Below are 16,792 nucleotides of genomic sequence, written 5' to 3' on the forward strand. Positions count from 1 at the left end.
TATTTAATAATTAATGGCAGACAATAGCATCGAACTGAATTTTGTGATATATATACGTAGGTCACTATTTATATTTCGGGTCCTGACAATACTAGTGCTGCCAGGTGCAATCTGACACTTCCATTGGAAAGTTTGACATTTTTTAGGACAACTTCACTCAGAACGTTTTGTCATTCGAGCGCGAATTGTTTTGTTTACAGTGACTTGAAAAATTCATCTCGGTCAAAAAATGGAATTGTCCCGTGAAAATTTTCGTGCGATGATTTTTTACGATTTTCGGCGCGGATTATCGAGACAAGAGTGTCTCGATCAACTTGTTTCGACTTTTGGTGATGAAGCACCATCAAAAACCACTGTAAATCGCTGGTACCAAGAGTTTGGTTTCGGACGCCGTTCGCTCCAGGATGAATTTCGTGAAGGTCGGCCAATTTCGGTCGTTTTGCCGGACACCATCGATGCTGTGCGCGAAATGATAATGATGGACCGGCATGTGACATACTGTGAGATTGAGGCATCCTTGGGCATTAGTTCCACCAGCGTACATAAGATATTGCATGAACATCTTGCCGTGAAAAAGGTGTGTTGTCGATGGATCCCAAAAAATTTGACGCTTGCACAAAAGAAGGCTCGTGTCGATTTTAGCAAAGAAATGTTGAAAAAATTCAATCGCGGTGCGTCAAAAGACGTTTATAAGATAGTCATAGGTGATGAATCATGGATCTATGCATGTGAGCCCGAAACGAAACAGCAATCGACCGTATGGGTGTTCCAAGACGAGCCAAATCCAACAAAAGTTGTTCGTGGAAGAAGCACATCGAAGCAAATGATCGCGTTTTTTTTTGGTATAACCGGTCATGTGGCCACAGTACCTTTAGTGGAACGTAGGACGGTCAGTTCTGAATGGTACACCACCATCTGTTTGCCGAAAGTTTTCGAAGAAATAAGGAAAACAAACAAGCGCCGGCGAATCATTCTTCATCATGACAATGCAAGCTCTCACAAATCAGCTGAAACAATGGACTATTTGAGCACTCAAAATGTCGAATTGATGGGTCATCCGCCGTACAGTCCTGATTTAGCACCCAATGACTTCTTCTTATTCCCTCACATCAAAAAAAAAATGCGTGGACAACGATTTTCAACACCTGAAGAAGCAGTCGATGCGTTCAAAAACCATGTTTTGGAGGTGTCTCAATCGGAGTGGAAAAAGTGCTACGAAAATTGGTTTCAGCGCATGCAAAAGTGTATTGATCTTCATGGGGAATATTTTGAAAAACAATAAAACCATTTCCAATGATAAATATTTGTTTTTTATTGCTAGACCCGAAATATAAATAGTGACCCTCGTATATATCTATGTAGGTATGTATATGCACAAATATAAGATCAACCGCGACTCGCGAGTATTAAAATTAAAATTTTTAATTAATCTTTCTTTTCGCTTTTGTTGTTTTTTTTTGTTTTATTTTAATAATTTGGAATTTTTGTTTTTTTTTAAAGATTAAATAATTACTGTTTTTTATTTTATTTTATATTGTGTAATACCTAATGTGTATGCGATAAGAATATTTTGACTTTGAAAATTATTTGCATTCCTAAATTTTTTTGCTTTTTCCAAATGAATTGAGAAATTTAAAAGAATGAATAATTTCTTGAGAAAAGAAATTTAATCGAGATTTAATTTAATGTTATGCCAGCGTATATATTCAGGGTGATTCTGAAAGTTATAAAACCACATAAACCATTGGTTAGAAGATCGAAAATCGACTAAAATTTTTGTTCCGGATGGGTTGGCAATTCTCAAGGGTTTCTGTGTTCCAGGGATTTTAATGAATTTTCACGAAATTTTTACTTATCCAAGTTTTTTGGATTATAACTTCGGTCCTAAAAAATATAGGAACTTCAAAGAAACAGTTTCAGAAAGGCTTAGTAAAGTAAAAATATAAATGCTGCTTAATTCTGTATTTTATGTACCTTAGGAATGCCAAGCATTTGAACATTCAATAAAATAAATTTTTTCCCTTGATCTTTTCTAGGTAGATAATTTCGTAAAAAATTTTTGAAAACCTTGAAATTTTTTTGCACAGAAGTTTGCTTAGCTGCTTAGTCTTAATTTAAGTCCTCAAGCATTGAAAAATTTTTTATGTTACAGAAGGTGAAGCACAAAAACCATTTCTATGTCAAGATTTTAAAGACCCTTAAAGGCAAGGATTTTAAGTGTTGTAATTATCAACTATCATTAATTTTTGCTGAAAATAGTCATTGGAAAAAACAGTTGACATTTTGAAGAGCCGTTATTTTGATAAAAAATCTGAATTTTAATGTTTTCATCGAAATGTAGCAAAAATTGAAACGAAATTTTATACAAACTTTTTAATTGAAAAACAAAAATTGATTTTAAAAAATTTGAAATTTTTGAAAAGAAAAATTGGAATTTTGTACTACGAAAAACAAAAAACAAATCTAGTAATCAAAAAATTTTTTTCGAAACTTTTCTTGGTAAGGAAAAATTATAGGTTTTTTATTTTCGCCAATTTTTATAAGAAACGGTACCTATATGGTTTGAAATTTTTAAATGCATTTTTCTCAGATTGGGTGCAATTTAAAAATTTTAAAAAAATATTTTGGAAATCTAGAGACCATTTAGCATCTGAAAATATTAAAATTATCCAGCTGAAATGATTTTTTAAGGGCATGCCATATAAATTTTGACATTTATTTTAATTGAAGAAAAATTTTTTTCTGTAGGAAAATTTAATTTTTTTGAACAAAATGGAGTATGTTAATGATATGGTATTAACATTATGAAGTTAATAAATAATTAAAAAATAATTTCATGGGATTAGTAATTTTCAAACATATTTCTACAAGAGCTAAAATTGGTGTACGGTTAATACAACTAAAGAGGTGTTCCAGTAAAGCAATTAATTTAAAATAAGCGATGGAATAGAAATAGATTTTAAGGAAGAAAAGCATAAATTTTTGCTGAACTAGGTGAATTTCATAGGAGATAATTTGGTGTTTGTTTTGAGAAATTTGTAAAATTTTTGGATAAAATTTTTGAAAAAGGAATATTAAATTGAATTCAATTTTAGTTTTATTAACATCTAGTTTGATTTTAATTGAATTTGTGGCTAACAATATAATTTGTGGTTTTTGTGCTATATCCTCTGTAACATAAAAATTTTTTTAATGTTTGAGGATTTAAATTAAAGTTTAAACAGTCGGGAAAAATTCCATAAAAAAATTTCAAGTTTTTAAGAAATTTCTTACAAAATTATCTAGTTAGAAAAAACTGAAAAAATAAAACAAGTGAAAAATTTGATTTTCCCTAAAGTTCAAATCATTAGTATTCCGGAGGTACATAAAATACCGAATCAGGCATCATGTCTATTTTAGGCCCTTAACTAGACCTTTCTGAAACTGTTTGTTTGAAGTTCGTATCTTTTTTAGAATGGAAGTTATAATCCAAAAACCTAGAATAAGTAAAAATTTCGTGAAAATTCGTTAAAATCCCTGGAACTCGGAAACCCTTGAGATTTGCCACCCAGTTCGGAACAAAAGTTTTACCCATTTTCGTTCTTCTAACCAATGGTTTATGTGGTTGTATAACTTTGTGAATCACCCTGTGTATGCAAGGGTTGTTACATTAGCGACCTCTAAAATGATGGCAAATACCTAGTTCTAACACGGGAGAGTTTTTAAAGAACAGGTTTTTTTCTACACTTCTCAAGTTTAGACAATTTAATTGCTGGGAAGCTTATTCTATTTTCATACAAAAGATTTACTTGTTATAAACTCATTATTCTTTAGAGGGCTGCAATAATCAAAAAAGTGGAGATGTGTTTTGAACAAAATAAAATAATTTTGTTACATAAGGTGTTGAAGACTTGATGAAGACCGGAAACAGAATCATATATAATGAGCCCAGATAAATAAACATTTTCAACACAAAATGGTTAGGAACATTTTTAATACTGTCCAATATTCTCTAATGTTTTGCATTTTGCGATTACTTTTGCACAGTTTTGCACTGCACATTAAAATGCAGATCAGAATTTCACTTAACGTAAATATGAAAACGAAAAGTTGTTGAAAAATTTTTTTGAAAATTCTGAATTTCCACTTAAATGTTTCAAAAATTCTTGAATGGTATGCTGTTTAATGAGATAAACTTCATAAACTTTAAAATAAGGTCACATAGTTGAGACCATGTATAAAAAGTAAAAATTAAAATTAACATTTTCAGAAAGACCAAGATTTGCAGGTCCATAATTCATGATCGAAATTACCTAAAAAAAACTGAAGATTAGTTAAAATTTTGATTTTGATGTTAGGCAACTACGAAACTGAAAGTATTTCTTTTGATTTTTTGAAAATTATCAAAGAACAACATTTTAGGAAGCAGGATCAAAACTGTCACCTTCCTTCACATTTCAAATATGAAGCCCATTTAGCTAGTACTCGATAATAATTAATTTAAAATAGACTTCATAATATTATCCATGTTATTGAAGTGTAAAGGAATTTTTATCGGCTTTTATAATATAAGTACATAATAGAGTCAAACACTTTTCACATAATACTCGAATATTGGATTCAAGTACAAAAGCGTAATACAAGTATTTTAAAACTATATTCAACTATTCTGTCACCGATGTTATTGAAATTTATTTTTTTGATAAGTAAATTGTGCACAGTTCTGATCTGCATGATCTGATCTGTAATTCTTTTGAAATATTTTATAATTTAATACTATATATGTATGTGTATATGTATATTGTTGTTTTGCAAAATAATCAGCAGGGATTTCCCAAAAGTGTTTAGTTTTTTTTTTTTGTATTTTGCACTGAATTGTGTTTTTTTTTCTTTAACATTTCCTTATGTATGTGTGAGGGGTATCACCTAAATATCAATAATAGCATATGAACAATAATTTTTTAGTTATGTGCAAAAATTTATTAAATTAATATTTCCTACATCTTACATATTACAAGTCCTAAATAAAAACAGTTGAAAAATAAAAAATTTACAATAAAAAAATTTTTAATTTTTTGTTGGTGGCTGCGAATCAACAGTAAAAGCTTTCTTATTACGAATTTTTAAGAAAGGGGTGATAAAGAGAAATGTATATGAGTGTTTTCGCTAAGAAATGTAAGCTTTAGCTGCTTCTTGTTTTAAATAAATACAGCTTTGAACAATAAAGTTCAGTTGTATGTTCTGGGCTTGATTTATTGACAAATCTCTTTTTTAAGGTATCCTTTATTATTGTTAGATCTTAATTGTCTTTATATTTTTTCCCAAAATGCAACATTCTGATTACCGTACATATTCGTGCATACCATAATTAATCCTATGAAAGGGTACAAAAAGATTAGGCGAGCGAAAACTCAAATTAGTGTTGATCATAATTTTATTTAAAGTGTCAGGCGATATGAGCTCCGATTTCACAGTTTTAATAATAAACATTACATCCGCAATATCTCGACTTTTTGTGAGAGTGGGCATATCAAACATCCTTAGTCTACATTCATAACACTTCAACATTTATTATTCAACATTCATAATTAACTTAACTATTTTCAAGTAGAGCTCGTATTTCAAATAAAAAATAAATGTGTTTACTTATTGTTTAATTTAAATCTGCGTCTTACATTCTATTCTCATATTTAATGTGTAGAGTACAGATTAAATTTAATGTAAAAAGATGTTTAACTTAAAGTGCTCTTATTACTTTTTAGCAATTTTAGCAAAACTAAAAATGTGCTTATTAATTTCATTCCGTTGTTTCATTGTCCGTCCGTTTGCCTGTTTTTTTAAAAATCCTTTAAAATTCTATTTTTTAACAATAAATAATATTGTGTCAAATTCATAAATACATAGTTTTAAAATTACATTAATACTAAAAAATTTGAAACTTGAGACTGCTTAGACAAACATTGTTATAATAGCAAAATTATTTTTAAGATCACTGTTCCTTTAAAACAGAGGTTCCCAAACTTATTTCTCTCGTAGACCCCTTGTCGTGTTTTTCAATTTTGTTAGACCCCTTGCTTATTTCTTTGATAGATTTATATTTCTAACAGTAACAAGGTACATCTATGATGTAAGCATGTTTTCATAGATCCCTGGTGGTCTATGTAGACCACTTTGGGAATCACTGCTTTAAATCTATTTTTCTGTTAGACGACATAAACCCGAATTACTGATGTAAAAAATTCATTTGATTATAAAAAAATTGCATTTTTTCCTATGATCTCGAGCGAACTCCTCTTATAAAGTTATTTATAACTTTTCTCAAATTTGTGTAAATATGCAAATAAGTAACGGTAAATATCTGCCTATCAGAAAATGCTTTTTAGTATTTGAAATGAACTTATAATATTAACTGTACAATTTCAACAACTTCTCACGGCTTCTTTTAATTTTGTTGGGATCCTAAAATTATGCAATCATTGTAACACATTAATAGATCATAATTTTTTTTAAATGCATTTTCACTTGGAAATTTGCTACTTTACAAGTCATTGATTTGATCTTAAATTTTTTTGTGAACGTGTTTTATTTTTATTTATAATAGTACCTATGCAAATGTTTATGAGTAGGAATATAAATATATACATAGTTTGGTAGTTCTGTTATCATCTTTATTAATATACATAAATGTATGTATATAAGAAATTAATAGCCGGCCGGGTGTAGTATAACTATAGTTATACATTTATTATTTTTAAATTACCATATAAATGTTATAAAAAGCTGGTTTTCTTTATGTATGTTGTTTATTCGTTAAGTTTTTGTTAAGTGACCGCGGTCTGCTATCATTATTACATTTTTTTTGTTGAGCAGTCAGTGATCATTAGACTGTCTTTTAATACACTACACAGCACAAGATGATAAAAAAAATTAATTTTATTTTTCCAATATTATTATTGGCATTAGTTGAAATCAGCTATGCTCAAGGTGGACAAAAAATTTGTAAGTTAAAATAAATATTTTTTTATTTTTTGTAGTATTTTAATCGTATATATTTTTTTAATTTAAATTCTTTATATTATAAAATAATAATTGCTTGCATAATATTATTTACAGATAGAATGTGTGTACCACAAGTATTCTATCAAGATTGTTTAGATTTATTAAATGATCCATCAGAGGCTGGTATTAAAATGGAATGTATTAAAGGACGTGATCGTCTCGATTGCTTAGAATTAATTCAACAAAATAAAGCTGATGTATTAGCTGTTGATCCAGAGGACATGTATGTTGCATATCATATGAAAAATCAAGATTTTCGAGTAATAAATGAATTTAGAACAAAAGTCGAAAAAGATGGTAAATATATTTTTATGAAAAATTTATAAATATATTTTTTTTAATTTTCGAATAAATTTAATTATATGGGTATCTATAGAGCCATTAGCATTTCTGTTATAATCAGAAGCTTTTTAGATTTTTATCACGTATTCTTTATTATTTACTGTATTTAGTATTGAAATATGCAGTAAGAATATTTAAATATAAATTTCAACTCAAAGAGCAAAAAAATATTTTCAAATTTTAAAGAACTATAAATAAACTAATTGGATTTAATAACCAGATTTTAGAGAAAGAGAATGATATAGCTATGACTGATTAAATAAATTTTAGAATTTAAAATTTCAAGTATTTAAAAACTACAAAATATTAAAATAATTTAAGATTTAACTAAAAATTTTCGAAAAATGAAATTTTCTTTTATAATAAAATTCATTTATGCAAATTTATTATGCATATTGTTTCAAAATACACGGTTTTGGTTAGCGTTAATTAATGTATGCATATTACAAATTAAAAATGCATTTATAAAGAATGCAGGTGAAATTCTTAAAGGTATTCCATGCAAATTGGAGCCCAATCAGTTCACTATTTAGGAAAATTTATTTTGAATAACAACATTGAAGTAAATTTATTTAAATGTGTGCCATTGTGGCTTTTAAATTAAAATCGATATTTCTCTATGATTTTCATTAATTTTTTTTAATAACAAAGCAAGCTAACATTAATGAACAAGTAAATTGCTTAAAATTGCACCAAGAATCTATACATATATTAATAAACAATTAAGAAATTGCATAGCTAATGCTCGGTTACTTAAATCTTTAAATCGAACTGCAATTTTAAAGTCTGTTGTTTGTTGAATATTCGCTTACTTTAATGTATGAATTCACATGAATTCGGGAAAATTTTTTTAATTGTAATTTTGCTTTCATGTAAATTAAATCTAAAGTGGTTTATTTTGAAAAATATTATGAAGGTATACACGAACATATATGGTCACTATACTCTAATAATTTATTCGAAATAAATAAAGATGTTTTTGTTGACCAATTCCTTATGATACATACCATTTAATTATTCCTTTGGAATTGTGCTATTAGTTTGTTAAAATTACAACAATTTATCCAATTTGGCTTAAGTAGTTTCGGAATTCTGAATTATTTATTAGGAAGTCATTGTTGTATCATAACTATAATTATTAAAAATATAAATGAATGAAGCATTCAGATGCTTACAATTCAAAAAGTTCATTTAACATGTCACTGATGAATAGTAATTGTATAGGGATTTAAAAAATGCAGACCAGTTATATGAAAATATTGAGATGAAATTTCGATTTTTTTAAGATTCACTTACAGTAGACTTACACTAGATATTATGAACGATCAATTATGTGAATACAAAATTATTTGAATTTGTTTCTTTGTCTTATATGAACACAATTTTCAAATTAACAAATAATATGGAATACTCAATAATCTCCCAATATTATGTGAAAAATTAAAAAAAAAATGGTATAATGGCTACAATATTGTAATATTATTTTAAAATCAATGAAATTGACATTGCCTTTAGTCACTACTCTTTAGTTAATTTAATACCCGTTTCATTTATATTAGCAATTTGGTTGAGATATAACTGTTCGTAACATTAATTGATCATATAAGTGCGAGTCATTATATTTTAATTGTTTTGAAATTTGGTTTTAATGTTATTGAGTTCTCAAAACCAATACTTATGACACCCCTTGCATTATTCGAATTTTGATTGAAAATTAATTGAAGTTTAAATCGTGTTAACGCAAATATTCACATATAGGCCGCATTCATTTAAAATTTTCTTATCATATCATATTTTAGGTAGTTTATGCCTAAAACCATATAATATATTTTTGTAGTATATTAAATAACTTTTTCAAACCTGTTCAAAAGAATTTAAATTACCAAAATATTTTACTTATGAAATATGAAAGTTTTTTTATTTAAGTTAGTCATTGTTATTTTTTCTTATAGAAATTCAACACAAAAGCAAAATTTATAGCTTTCTAAATGCATTGCTAAAACTAAATTGAAGATTATTTTGTATAGATAACAAGCAAAACTAAAAATATGAATTTTTCATTGTTATCACGTGTAGCACCTTCAACCTTCAAGGTTATCATAACGTTTTATATTTTATGAAATTTTAGTAATAACAAAATTGTCTAGTTCCGAAATTTGTAAATTTGTTTTTGAAGATTTTTAAGTTTTCGTCAATGCTCTGTACAGTCTTTATTGAATAAATTAATTATTTTGTTCGATTTTTACTTCTTTTACAATGAATTTTTATTATTTAACTGCAAAAACGTGAATCAAATATATTTTCGTATTTGTTTAGCTTGATTTCCTCACTAACGTACAATCAACATCAATGTTGTTACGAGTATCGTAATTAATTTCTTAACACAAAAAAGAGTAACATTTGGTTGCTAAAGAGTAACATTTTGTTATTAAAGAGTAAAATTGTGTTGCTAAATGTTTAGATACAAAAGTAACAATTTTACTATTATGCCGTAACAATTTTAAAAGAAACTAAACATTTTAATTTTTTTATTGCAGCTGAATTCCGATATGAGGGTGTAATTTTAATTAAAAAATCATCAACTGTTAAAACTTTAAAAGATCTTGAAGGTTTAAAATCATGTCATACTGGATTTGGTCGTAATGTTGGATACAAGGTACCTAAATTTTTATATAACAAAGAAATAAACATGAATTGAACTTAAATACAAAATTATTAAATGCGGCCATAATTTATAGATTCCAATTACAAAATTAAAAAATCATGGTGTCATGAAAGTTTCAATGGATCCAACAATATCAGCTACAGAAAGAGAATTAAAAGCTTTGTCCGGTTTCTTTTCAAAATCATGTCTTGTTGGTACTTATTCTCCAAATTCAGATGTTGATAAAGTTTTGAGTAAGTATTCTAAAAAATTAAGTTTATTGAATTTTATTAAATTTTAATTTTTGTCTTAAATTTTTTTTTAGAAAAGAAATATTCTAATTTGTGTGCTTTATGTGAAAATCCTCAACAATGTAATTATCCAGATAAATATTCAGGTTATGATGGTGCTATTCGTTGTTTAGATAAAGGTGATGGTGATGTTGCCTTTACAAAAACATCATTTATTAAAAAATATTTCGGAGTAAGTTCTAAACAACACAAAAATATTAAAATTAAATTTATTTATTGGAAAAATAATATCAATAAATTTAAAATTAATTAATTTTAAGCTTTGGCATGATGGTACAATTAAAGCTGAAAATAATCATCCAGAAGATTTTGAATATTTATGTGAAGATGGAAGTCGTAAACCAATTACTGGACCAGCATGTTCATGGGCTCAAAGACCATGGAAAGGTTATATAAGTAATTCTGATACTGTTAAAGAGAAACAATTATTACAAAGTTTACAAAATCGTTTGGATAAATTTTTTGAAAATGGTTTAAAAGCTGAAAATAAAAAAGCGGCAAAAAATCTATTAATTGAACCAGATTTAGTTTTACATGATAAAAATGGTGATGTTAAACCAAAAGAATATTTAGAACGTGCTGGCTATAAAGATGTTATTGAACGTGATGGTAGTCTTACACATAAAATTAAATTATGTGTTAATAATGAAATTGAATTTGATAAATGTCAAACATTAGCTAGAGCAGCATTTTCACGTGATATCCGTCCAGAATTTGAATGTTATCTATCAGCTGAAAAAAAATGTTATGATGATGTTGCTATTAATGGTAAAGCTGATGCTGTTATTGTTTCCGGTTATAAATTTTCTAAAATTCTAAAAGAATATAAAAATTTAAAACCATTAGTATATGAACGTTTAGATAGCGATGATGTTTATGTAACTGTAATTGATCCAAAATTGACATCAGAACAAATTCAAAAACTTCCAATGTAAGTATATTAATTATAAAAGTTGTAAATTAGAAAAGATTAAATTTAAAATTATTTTATAATTTTCAGAAAATATGATAAATCAATTGAAAGATCACGAAATGCTGCAATATTTTTGAATTTAAAACGTGGTAATTTAGGTTGTGATAATTTAGATGAAAATGTTCAAGATGATCATATTCAAATTGTTAATTCAAAAGATTTGAATAAATATAAGGATAAAATGTTATTATGTTTGGATAATAAACGTGCACCAGTAACAGATTTTAAAACATGTAATACTGAAACATTTTTACCAAATTCTGTATTTGTTGCTGAAAATATGAGTCAATTGGAAAAAGATAGTTACATTCATGCATTTACATTACTAAGTGATTTATTTGGAGCACAAGGAAAATTACCAGATGTTTTTGATATGTTCTCAGAATTTAAAGGACATAAGGACGTTCTGTTTAGCGTAAGTTATGAAAAATGTTATTCTATATTAATTAGAAAGTTTAAAATTTCATGGCACATAAAAATATTTTCATGTGTTTTTGCATACTTTTAGGATCACGCTTTATCGTTTGTTACAGAAACGAATGCTTTCTCTTCAGCTGATGAATATTTTTACGATACCATTTTGAAGTGTCAATAGAATTAAAATATTATTTATAATATTCAAAAATTTTTATAATTCATACAACACATAAGACTTTAAATTACGCTCTAGTAATAAATATTTGAATTCAATAAATTTTTTTTAAATTAATAATCATCTTTCTGAGTTTTTATTTTGAAATAATTTTTGGGCTTAATAGATTGAAATTTTTTGATTTACATTCTTAGCTGATTATATATAATAAAAATAAGTACTCAATTTTTCTTCAATATTTCCAGATTCGCATAGTTTAAAACAAACTATTGATGGGTGGTTAAGAAATTATTGAGTTAATGATCAATCAATGAAAAAAGAGTGATAATGGTATTTGTCCATAGAGTTGAAAAGAGACAGTATAATAACCTCAATTAAAAAAATTAAATATATTAAAAAACTGTTCTGAATTTCGACCAGCAATTCGCTCAGTTAGAGAAATATATTGAGGTTAATAATATTTTACTTATTTATCGGTTATGGCCCAGAAAGCAAGCAATAAATAGTAATCAAAAGAAGTTGTACTGTTCTTGGATCTAGAATTAGTTTTTGAGACGATAGACTATAGCAAAATTTGTAAATTGTCTACGAAAAACTTTTAAATAAATAAGTACATTAAACTTTTTATTTGCGAGGGTTTATTGCAGATTTTGGTTCTCATTTTGCATAAAAACAAAATTAATTAACCAAGGGCTTCCACTGATTTAACACACTTCACTTCAACAAATGCAAAACACTTTGCAAAAAAAACTTTCTTTTAAATTTGTCTCATTAGCATACAAAAATAATATAGCGAAAATTGCATACTTTCAGGATGACACTAAAAATTAGAAGAATTATTAAAAAATTGTTGGATTCTATTGTGGATACATACTTTTAATTATCAATATTAAGATCAGTTTAGATCAGTTAAGATGAATAAATTTATTCTTTTGATGCCAAGGCATTTATCGTTACCTCTTAGCTTTCATATCAATTTAAAAAAGCTTTCAGTTTCGGAAAAGCACTGTGACAAAAATTTAAATTTTTGAAAATTTCAGAGATATGATTTAAAGAGACGAGGAGATAACGATTGTGTTCTAACGAATAAGGTGCTTGTTAATGCCTATAAGTTGTTAAAATTTCAGACTCCTACAGCTTGTCGTCTAAGAGAAAAACGTTCATAAAACTTTGAAAAGAACGGATTGAAGATTATGATTAATTGCAGAGGGTTTTGCAATTTTTGTTAAATTGTTTCGCGCAGGTTGCTTTCCACCTTGGATCATGTTGCCTTCAAATGAAAGATGTAGGTTATCTATTGTAAGCGGGTTCTCAGAGAAAAGGGAGATTCTTACAGAAAAAAGAAAACAAAACTTTATATAAACCTCAAATTGTATAAAATTGTTTTTGTAATTCCAGTGAAAATTCTCAAATTTCTGGAAACTAAGAACAAGGAAGAGAAATACTCTATTTTACAAACTGCTTACTTACTATCTAAGTTTAATGTAACACGTAATGGTAATGAATGCAAAATAACAAAATTTTCACATTGAAAAACACAACAGTGGTCTCAAAGTCTACTTATGTTTTCGATAATATTTTATTTAACACGATTTTTTTTTCATTTTTACCTATGTACATTTTAATAAAAGTGGTAATTTAACCGAACCGGTAAACCTTATCAAAATCTGTTTCTTAATTTGTATCACTAAATTCTTGAACTCTTTGTTTATTTGGTTATCAATTTCTAAAATATTCTAAACATTTGATAATTGAAAACGAATACACTAAATTTCCAAGTTTCAAAATTTGAAATTTAGTTCAAAATTATTTGAAGTTAAGAACACAACACCGGCAAATCATAATGATGAAATTTCATTATTTAATATTAATATTTATTAATTTGGCCATATATTTTGTGGCTGGAAATACAAGACAGACTTGTAAGAATAATTTACTCACTAATTTAGAATCTTAATTTAATAACTTATTGGATTTCTTAGAGAATTTCTAATTAAATGTTTTTTTTACGCAATAGACAAAATGTGTGTACCAAGGATATTTTATAAAGATTGCTTAGATTTACTTGAAAAGTCTATGGGTATAGAATGTGTTGCTGGACGTGATCGTGTTGATTGCTTAGAATTAATTGAAAATAATAAAGCTGATGTTGTAGCTCTTGAACCGGAAGATATTTATTATGCTTCAACAATGAATGCTAGTAATTTGAGAGTTATTGCTGAATTTCGTTTCGATTGGTCTAGAAATGGTACGTTTTTAATTGAATATCCCTTCGTAGGAGAACAGCTACTGTTGTTTCAAAATTTTGTAAATTGATTGAAACAAATGCGTTGAATTTGGCAGAAGATATCAAAATTTTAAATTTTCAGAAGATTTCTAACTTTGAATATATTTATAGATGAATTTGAGGACGAAGATGTAATTTTAATTAGGAAAACATTGAAAATAAACAGTTTCGAAGATTTTAAGGGATTAAAATCATGTCATCCAGGTTATGATGCACCCTTTGGCTACAAGGTATTTTCATTTCTAACGTGAAATAACTTGCTTCTAGCCTTTCTTTTACAATAGCAATTTTTTAATACAGGTTTTGATTTCAAAATTAATTGATAATGGTATTATAAATATTTCAACAAATGAAAGAATGCCAAAATTAGAGAGAGAACTGGAAGCAATATCAGAATTTTTTTGGCATTCGTGTATTCCCGGTACTTATTCTAATGATAGAATATATGATCAAGATTTAAGTAAGAACAATATTCTTATAAATTCTGATTTTTCTAAAACATTTGATATTTTAGAAAGTAGATTTCTTAATTTATGTAAACTTTGTAATAATCCTATTGATTGCTCAAATAATGACAAATATGCATCTTATGATGGTGCCATAAATTGTTTACATGATGGTTATGGTGATATCGCATTTACTAGAATGAGCTCAGTAAAACAGTTTTTCAATGTAAGTATAAAATTATCAAAAAATATTTCTATAGACAATAAATTTATATTGTTTCGGATATTATAGATTAAACCCGAAAATTATATTATTTTTGAAACTGGAAAAAATTATATGAATGAATACGAATATTTCTGTGAAGATGGAACTCGTAAACCAGTTAATAGTTCTGGTTGTTCATTATATAAAAGACCATATAGAGCTTATATTAGTAATGCTGATATAGTTAATAATAAAGATTTATTAAATTATCTACAAACAAATTTGACTAGATTTTTTAAAAATGGTTTGGTAAATGCAAATGTTAATGTTGGTAAAAATCTTTTAATTGACAATGGAATGGTATTATATCAAAAATATGATGATGATGTTACACCAAATGAATATATATCAGATTTTAGATATTTTATGGAATTAAATGATATACCATCTGAAAGAATAAGATTATGTGTTAATTCAGAAATTGAATTGGAAAAATGTGAAATTTTATCTATAATGGCATTAACAAATAATATTCGACCAAAAATTGAATGTGTATTTTCATCTGAAACGGATTGTTTTTCTACTGTTGCAAATAATGAAGCTGATATTGGTATAGCACCAATATATAAATGGAAAAATAGTGAAAATAAAAATCTTCGTAATTTGAAAAAGATTTTATATGAAAATTTGATTTATGATAGCACTTATATTGCTATATTTAATTCATCTCTTACGTTTTATGAAGTGGAAGCATTACCAATGTGAGTGGAAATTTCCAAATATACAAATTAATATAAGTAAGAATTTTAATGAGATATGAGTTTGGTAACCAAATTTTTTGTATATAAGTAGTGTGCATTCAAGATTTTGGATTTGAAATATAATTCGGGCTGCCCAAAAAGTAAAGTTCAAAGAATGTTTTCTAAATCATTACTCCTATTACTCCTATTTGCCTAAATCCTACTCCTATTTTTAAAATTCATATAAATCATGATATTTTCGGAAAATATTAATTTTGAATTCAAGCTGGCTATGTAGCTTAATTTAAATAAATTAAAATTTGTGATAATTTTTGATGAAATGTTGAAATTCAATAAGTATTCAAAAAAAATTAATATTTTTCGGCTTATTGTTGAAAAGAAAAAAAATTATTGAATTGTTGTTTGTTGAATTTATTTACATTCTTTTTATAAAATTGCAGAAAATTTAACAATTCTGATGTGAGGGCTAGGAATGCAGCATGTGCTCTAAATATTTTATTAAAGCGAACAAACTGTGATAATATGACTATTGAAAATGATGTTGAATATGAAGAATATATTCAAGTTATAATATCAAAAGATCGTCATAATTATGGAACAGATAAATCATTATTGTGTTTGAATTTAATGTATGATAGACTTGGAAATTATATAATATGCCAATTGGAAAAATACTTTCAAAATGCAATATTTACAAATCAAGATAAAAATTTGAATGAAATTGAAAATTATAAAAATTTATTTATTTTAATTTCAAATTCATTTGGACGTGGAGGACTTTATTCTAATGCTTTTGATTTGTTCTCAAAATATAAAGAACATGATAATGTTCTTTTTAATGTGAGTCAAAGATTATTAATTTAAAGAAAATTAATTTCAAAGAAAATTAATTTAAAATATTTTGCATATTTTTAGGATAACACATACGGTTTGCATGAATATGGAATTGAAGAATTTTATGATATCCCTGATGAACTTTACAATTTATTCGAAGAAAATTTTAATTAATAAATTGAGATTTTGGAAATTTGATGACAAAACAATTTTGATTATTTTTGAATTGAAATAAAATAACGATAATATCAATATATAGTTATGTAGTTTTAAACTATGTTATATAAATCCTTTATTAAAACGGTATCCTTGGTGAATTATGAGCTTAAAAGAATGTGCATGATTTGACCTTCAACTCT

The 16,792-nt window shown here is 26.6% G+C and overlaps 2 protein-coding genes across 2 annotated transcripts; both read left to right on the forward strand.

Moving 5' to 3' along the window:
• The first annotated feature begins 6,799 nt into the window (after positions 1-6,799).
• Positions 6,800-12,020, forward strand: LOC129618645 (transferrin-like). The gene is made up of 8 exons (XM_055533523.1): positions 6,800-6,978; positions 7,093-7,335; positions 9,918-10,036; positions 10,119-10,278; positions 10,350-10,507; positions 10,596-11,266; positions 11,336-11,723; positions 11,817-12,020. Exons 1-8 carry the CDS (start codon positions 6,894-6,896, stop codon positions 11,901-11,903), a joined length of 1,911 nt encoding a protein of 636 aa, XP_055389498.1. The 5' UTR covers positions 6,800-6,893; the 3' UTR covers positions 11,904-12,020.
• Positions 12,021-13,922: 1,902 nt separating this feature from the next.
• Positions 13,923-16,607, forward strand: LOC129618919 (transferrin-like). The gene is made up of 9 exons (XM_055533949.1): positions 13,923-14,148; positions 14,299-14,434; positions 14,544-14,647; positions 14,702-14,859; positions 14,926-15,306; positions 15,352-15,478; positions 15,584-15,599; positions 16,040-16,283; positions 16,515-16,607. Exons 1-9 carry the CDS (start codon positions 13,923-13,925, stop codon positions 16,605-16,607), a joined length of 1,485 nt encoding a protein of 494 aa, XP_055389924.1.
• The last annotated feature ends 185 nt before the right edge of the window (positions 16,608-16,792 follow it).

The sequence above is a fragment of the Condylostylus longicornis genome, unplaced genomic scaffold (assembly GCF_029603195.1).
Source record: "Condylostylus longicornis isolate FDR11 unplaced genomic scaffold, ASM2960319v2 ptg000010l, whole genome shotgun sequence".
In the NCBI taxonomy this organism is placed as follows: domain Eukaryota; kingdom Metazoa; phylum Arthropoda; class Insecta; order Diptera; family Dolichopodidae; genus Condylostylus; species Condylostylus longicornis.